The sequence below is a fragment of the Frankliniella occidentalis genome, unplaced genomic scaffold (genome assembly GCF_000697945.3).
Source record: "Frankliniella occidentalis isolate FOCC.00 unplaced genomic scaffold, Focc_3.1 Scaffold9, whole genome shotgun sequence".
NCBI lineage: Eukaryota > Metazoa > Arthropoda > Insecta > Thysanoptera > Thripidae > Frankliniella > Frankliniella occidentalis.
The window spans coordinates 696,173-701,776 of NW_026267139.1; the positions used below are offsets into that span (position 1 = coordinate 696,173).

The 5,604-nt window shown below is 42.8% G+C and overlaps 4 protein-coding genes across 4 annotated transcripts in view; 2 read left to right on the forward strand and 2 right to left on the reverse strand.

The window, feature by feature from the left end:
* LOC113204060 (diacylglycerol O-acyltransferase 1) overlaps positions 1 to 916 on the reverse strand; it is a 7,723-nt gene extending 6,807 nt beyond the window's left edge. The window contains exon 1 of the mRNA XM_026419059.2: positions 528 to 916. Within this exon, the coding sequence (XP_026274844.2) occupies positions 528 to 835 (308 nt within the window). The 5' untranslated portion in view covers positions 836 to 916. The remainder of the gene's footprint in view (positions 1 to 527) is intronic.
* LOC113204076 (uncharacterized) overlaps positions 1 to 5,604 on the reverse strand; it is a 20,231-nt gene that overhangs the window by 13,385 nt on the left and 1,242 nt on the right. The gene's annotated exons all lie outside the window — the stretch shown is intronic.
* On the forward strand, positions 1,457 to 4,814 carry LOC113204058 (protein slowmo). Its single transcript, XM_026419057.2, has 5 exons — positions 1,457 to 1,625; positions 2,018 to 2,183; positions 2,277 to 2,363; positions 2,455 to 2,628; positions 2,717 to 4,814. Exons 1-5 carry the CDS (start codon positions 1,594 to 1,596, stop codon positions 2,933 to 2,935), a joined length of 678 nt encoding a protein of 225 aa, XP_026274842.1. The 5' UTR covers positions 1,457 to 1,593; the 3' UTR covers positions 2,936 to 4,814.
* Positions 5,105 to 5,604, forward strand: part of LOC113204055 (damage-control phosphatase ARMT1) — a 5,323-nt gene continuing 4,823 nt past the window's right edge. The window contains exons 1-2 of the mRNA XM_026419054.2: positions 5,105 to 5,269; positions 5,415 to 5,532. Of these exons, the coding sequence (XP_026274839.1) occupies positions 5,447 to 5,532 (86 nt within the window). The 5' untranslated portion in view covers positions 5,105 to 5,269; positions 5,415 to 5,446. The remainder of the gene's footprint in view (positions 5,270 to 5,414; positions 5,533 to 5,604) is intronic.

Below are 5,604 nucleotides of genomic sequence, written 5' to 3' on the forward strand. Positions count from 1 at the left end.
GGGGGGGGCAGGGAGGGAACTCCCACTCCCGCGTCACGACAAGCGGGTGGTGCAGGTGTGGCTAACATGAAAACTGCGTCAGAAACTTGACGAAAAACTGACAAAATTTCGATTGAGTTTAAGCTACGTCTGACGCCGTTTCAAGAGCAGGGCTGCACTTTTTTTTCTCCACTTGCTCCGGTGCCTGGTGGGGGAACAGGGCGAGGGGTCCTTTACTATAAATTCTAGCTTACACCAATTGTTCTGTTTTTCTTGTTTCTTTTTTCTTATTTTTTGTGAATTTTTCTGACTTTTCGTTGAATTTTTTAAATGATTTTTTCGTGATTTTTTATGACTTTTCGTGATTTTTTCTGAGGGTGTACACTGAATTTTTTAAAGCTGGATTGCGGGTAGGCGAGGGTACTCTACGGCCGGTGGGGTGGGGGTTAGGGGTTGGGGGTTGGCGTGGTACTCAGGGCCGGTTGGGGGTGGGGGTTAGGCATGGTACTCGGGGCCGGTTGGTGGTTGAGGGTTGGCGGGTTACTCACGGCCGGTCGCAGCGTGACTTGTACTCCTTGGCCTGCTGCTCGCGGATCTCCTCGGCGCGGGTGAAGCTGGTCGACCGCTGGCGCACCCCGACCTCGTCGCCGGCGCCCGGGTGCAGCCCCCCCATGAAGGGCGGCGGCGGCGCCAGGAAGGACATGCCGAGCCCGGCGGCCGGCGCCGTGCCCGCCTCCCCCGACGACGACGCCGTCCTCGGCGGAGGAGACGAGGACGCCGTCCGGCTGCGGCTGCCGCTCCTGGCGGCGTGCGTCCTCCGCGTCAACGGCGACCTGGGCGGGGAGGAGGCGACCATCCTGTTGGCTCTCACGGGCGCGGCTGGGAGAGCGTCGCGCTCGGCCTCTTCTCTTCTTGCACCCGGGCCGGGCTCGATCTGCCCTCCCGATCAGTGCGACGGTTCGACAAGCCGCCGGGTGAGGTTGAGGGAAAAGGGAGGAGGGGGGCAACGACGGGCACATGCGGTAGCCCCCCCCCCCCCCCCGCCCCCTCTTAGCGATGGGGATCCCGATATGTATCATCGACGGGGAATTATAATTCCAGGAGGACGGTCCAACTCGCCGTAGGACGCCGATGTGAAACTATTCCCTGCGTCGCATTGATGGACCTAGCTTAGCTTACGTCACATGTTTGCGACGTTTGTTTGAGCGGTACATCTGTAAAGTATGTGGAGGATGGAGAAGCCTGAGAAGCACAACGGCTTGAAAGGTCGCGCGCTTTAAAACAAACTGCGGGTATGAGAAATTTGTTGGCGTCTACCTGTCGCCACACAATCAAAATGATTGAATTCTCGATAAAGTGCTGAGCCGTGCCATCTGAAAACTTGAGCGTTTTTCATTTTTCTAGAGGTTGTGCGAAAAAACGAAGTTCAACATATTTTTGCTGATCATTTTGACATTGACCACCGAACAGCTGAGCGTCGTGGGGGTGAGGTCGAGAACGACCTTGGAATGTACCAGTCCTTTTTTTGTGAGACCTCGCTCTTCGTGTGACGAAACTTAGTTTAGACCTAGAAAATTTACTAAATTGTTGGTTGATTCAGACATTTTATCGAAAATGAAGATTTGGAAGAGTGAGCATACTTACGAGTAAGTACTGGCCATGGTTGATTCCCGAACAGTTCAAACTTCATATGTAACATTTCGTTTTCCTGTCTCTGTGTGTATGTTAGCAGAAGGCAAGAGGCCTTGGCAATTGCCCAATTTTAGCAGATTGTCAAGAATAAAGCACTCAAATTTGTTTGATTTAAATCCTGTTCTAAAACTCTTTAGTTCCTTCAGAATTATAGCTGTGGAAAAAGTGTTCTCTCTTCAACTTTTAGAATCTGCAAGGGCTTCTTAACCTAAATTTTTCAGGTCCCTTTAAAGTATTAATCAATGATAATGTTTCACAAACTTCTCATCGCTGTGGTTGTGACTTTTAAACGATATCGATATTTGGAACATTCTGAACTCCGCTGAATTCAATTATTTTTTTGCAGTCACCCATGGGAGACAGTGGCCAAAGCTGCTTGGAGAAAATATCCAAATCCAATCAACCCTGCCGTTTTGGGAACTGATGTCATTGATCGCAAAGTCGTCAAGGGGATTTTGCATACCCACAGATTAGTAGCATCTAAATGGCCATTTCCTAAATGGGCTGAAGCTGTGAGTATTGGTACAATGAAGGGGCAAATAGTTTTGTCTGCTAATAATTTGTCATGTTTTTCTTATGTTGGGCCATTGCTTTTTCTATCACAGATGATTGGTTCAACAAATATTTGCTATGCAAGTGAATATTCATTTGTTGACCCTAGAGAAAGGCAGATGACTCTACGAACTAGAAATGTAAGTTCCTTCTTGAATGAGCATTTGTGTTATTTAAATTGAAGTTGACTGTATTTGAAGTGTTTTATCTGTTCTCAACTTTTTATTCTAGCTCACATTTGGTAGTGTCATGGCTGTTGATGAAACGGTGACATATATGCCTCACCCCGAAGATAGCAACAAAACTTTGCAAAAACAAGAAGCTATTGTTACTGTTCATGGGATGCCTCTTGAAAGCTACATGGAAAATTTAATGACAAATAAAATATCTGTCAATGCTGGCAAGGTATGAAGATAATAATAATTTCTATCTTTTTCTTTTCCTATACAAAAATAAAACAGGGTATTTTACATTTTGTCTGTATCTGTTTCAGGGCCGTCAAGCCATTGAGTGGGTGATTGGAAAATTGCAGGCCGAAATGAAGGAGATCACATCCAACGCAATCCACAATACTGATGATCTTATTAATTTCACGAAGAAGTCATTACATCAAGTTACCCATTCAGTTGAAGATATCTCCAATGTCACCAAAAAATCAATTGAAGACCTTCAAAAGCTCCAAACCGCACCGCAGACTGTGCCATCTGCATAGCAATCATTTTGGCTTAGGTTAATGTCCTTTATCTTCACTCGGAGCAGGCTGGAGTGGTCTGATGATGTGTTGGAGCCAAAAGACACTCAGCCTGTTGATGATTAGTTCATTTTGTAACAGTGTGGTGTGGCGAGGACTTGCATGCCTCAGAGCTGCTACAGTGAATTTGCAGGTCCTTGCTGCAGCTCATTCCATTAGGAGAAACTAAGCAAAACGTTGAAGTTATTGTTAAATTATTTAAAGTGTGGACAGTTGAGAGAAACAAAAAGTGAGTGCAGGAGAAAAATTCTTATGAATTTTAGCTTGTTTCTAACTGATCCTATTCTATAAGACATCAAGATAATTTTATTTTAGTTTGTACCTTGTGATCTCAGTTCTCAATTCAGTCCACATATGTACTTTCAAAATTACATGACCTAAGTCAAAATATTTTAATGTCAGAAGGGAACCAGTGATCAAAGGTATTCCTTGAAGTTAGTGGTGAAAATTATCACTTTGTTGTAAATAAGAATTATAAATATATTGCAACCATATACAGCAAGTTTTGGTCTTTTTAAAATGATTTATCTAATGAATTTTGACTGCTTTTTAGCTTGAATTTTAATTTTGAAAGAAGTAATGTGAAGGGCTATGTAGTGGCTTCATTTTATATTTATTTATGCCTTAAACTGGTTTTAGTTGACATTTGTAGTTGCCCCTGATTTCAAATTTTGCATATTAGTCTTGATCTCTGCTTGTAATGGTTCCTTTCAGGAAATACTTTCCATTACTCCTGCTACACTCCGTCCTCATTCTCTTATAGTTCTGCTATGTAAGCTGTCAAAGGGGTGTTCTCAAAATTTGGCCTTTAGGGAGAGAGACTCCTTTGTATTGCAGCCTTGTGGAAATTAATTGGAAGAAATTTGTGTCAATGGTTCTTGCCTATTATCATCACTGCCACAAATACTATTACTCAGATAGCTGATCATCAACCTATGTCATGATGGCACTGTAGTAATTTGCACAGAATTAGCTTGGTAAATTTTCATTTCTACCTTCAGTTTTGGAGACTCCAAAATCTCCTTCATAGCTTTGAGCAGTAGCCCCCATCTTTCCTTCCACAATACATTGGTGGACCAACCATTGAATATCATGTAAATATTTTTTCATTCTTCTACGCTCAAATGTATATGGGTAAAGTGAGTTGTGTGGGACACTAGAACTGAAGATGTTACAGGGTTGTCTGGAGTATTTGTGGTGAGTTTAATCAAGTATTTTGTATTATAAAGCGGGACTTGTACATTGTGGATTCCTTTGCATTGATGAATAATAACCATCTGTCAATGATGCAGGTAAATTTTATTTCAGTTTGCTTGCCAGTTGATTGACTTGAGCTAATTACTACATTCAAGCTGGCCTTGTAGTGGTATTAGTCAATGTCTATATTTCCCCCCTTCATATAAATCTGCTTAATAGTATCATAGGAGAATTATTTTATGAGACATGAACATCAAGGAATCCTGGTTGCATTGTGGAATGCATTGGAATATTGATCTTCTGTTGATAACCAGGGACTATTAACTGTTTGCTTTAGTTTTATGACGAAATGGATCACAATACTGTTTTTGAAATTATGGTGATAGTTAGAGCGACTGAGGAAAAATTTTAATTGCTATAGTACAATTCTCTTCACAACTGTGGGTGTGTGTGCGTGTGTGTGTGTGTGTTTGCGCGTTCACATAGTTTAAGGCTGGCCGGTCCAGTCCACTGTCACTTTTGTTAAGAGGTTTCATCTTGTCGAGTATTACATGCAGCCCCTCGAGCTACATTATATGACAAATTTTATGCAGCTGTGATGTAACTGAGAAGTAACTAATAAATAAATATGTTAACATAAAAACCTACCGATTCATTTATTATTACCGCTTCACTTTTTGTACCAACCTGGAAAATTAACTTCAAAATGCTTTTAGAGAAAGGTTTGATATACACGCACAGTGCATCATTTACTGATGTGGTTTCCCTACTTGCTACAGCTGCGAAGTCTCAGCGGTTTTCAGTTTTACATGCTTGCTTGAAGCTTGCTTGAGATTGAGATGCTGCGCTTGCGTTTGTGCGTTCCGCGCGTCAACAGCAGCGCTTCAGCGCGACTGCGACGATCGGTGGAAGTAAGGCTGACGTGCCAATAGTCGATCCACGGATCAGAGTGCGAATAGCGACTATTACGACCGACAAAAAGCTGTCTGCTCCGTCCAGACGTCTTCTGCTTCCGAGACTTGTACGAACTTGTCAAGAAAGTCTCGACACGGATTTCACTCCTGCAGGCGGCGACCGTTCGTGAAGGCTTCAAAGACTGTGAGTGATAGGAGTCCGGCATGTGACTGGAGCCGGCACATGTTGACGTTTAAAATTGTCTAATTAAAAGTGACTGTTAGTACGTTCACCTTCAAGTTTGTGCTGTCACAGACTCTTATCTTCATCCTTCTGTTTACTTGAACAGGGTTTTAGTGGTGGCTTTGACCTTCCCTAGTCATGGCGGCAAGACAGACATCTGTTTCAGAAGAATGTATCGACATGGTAACTCCTTGGAATGAATACCTCAGTGCCAAATACAAAAGGTAACATAATAATTTTTTAAAAGATCTAGAGATAAACCATGATACTTTTTATTCTGCTTTTAATAATAATTA

Excerpts from the sequence above, each read along its gene's own strand:
- LOC113204058 (XM_026419057.2), top strand. The coding sequence starts at position 1,594 with ATGAAGATTTGGAAGAGTGAGCATACTTACGA. Across the intron at positions 2,184-2,276 it reads TTCCTAAATGGGCTGAAGCT|ATGATTGGTTCAACAAATAT; the intron begins GTGAGTATTGGT and ends TTTCTATCACAG. Across the intron at positions 2,364-2,454 it reads TGACTCTACGAACTAGAAAT|CTCACATTTGGTAGTGTCAT; the intron begins GTAAGTTCCTTC and ends TTTTTATTCTAG.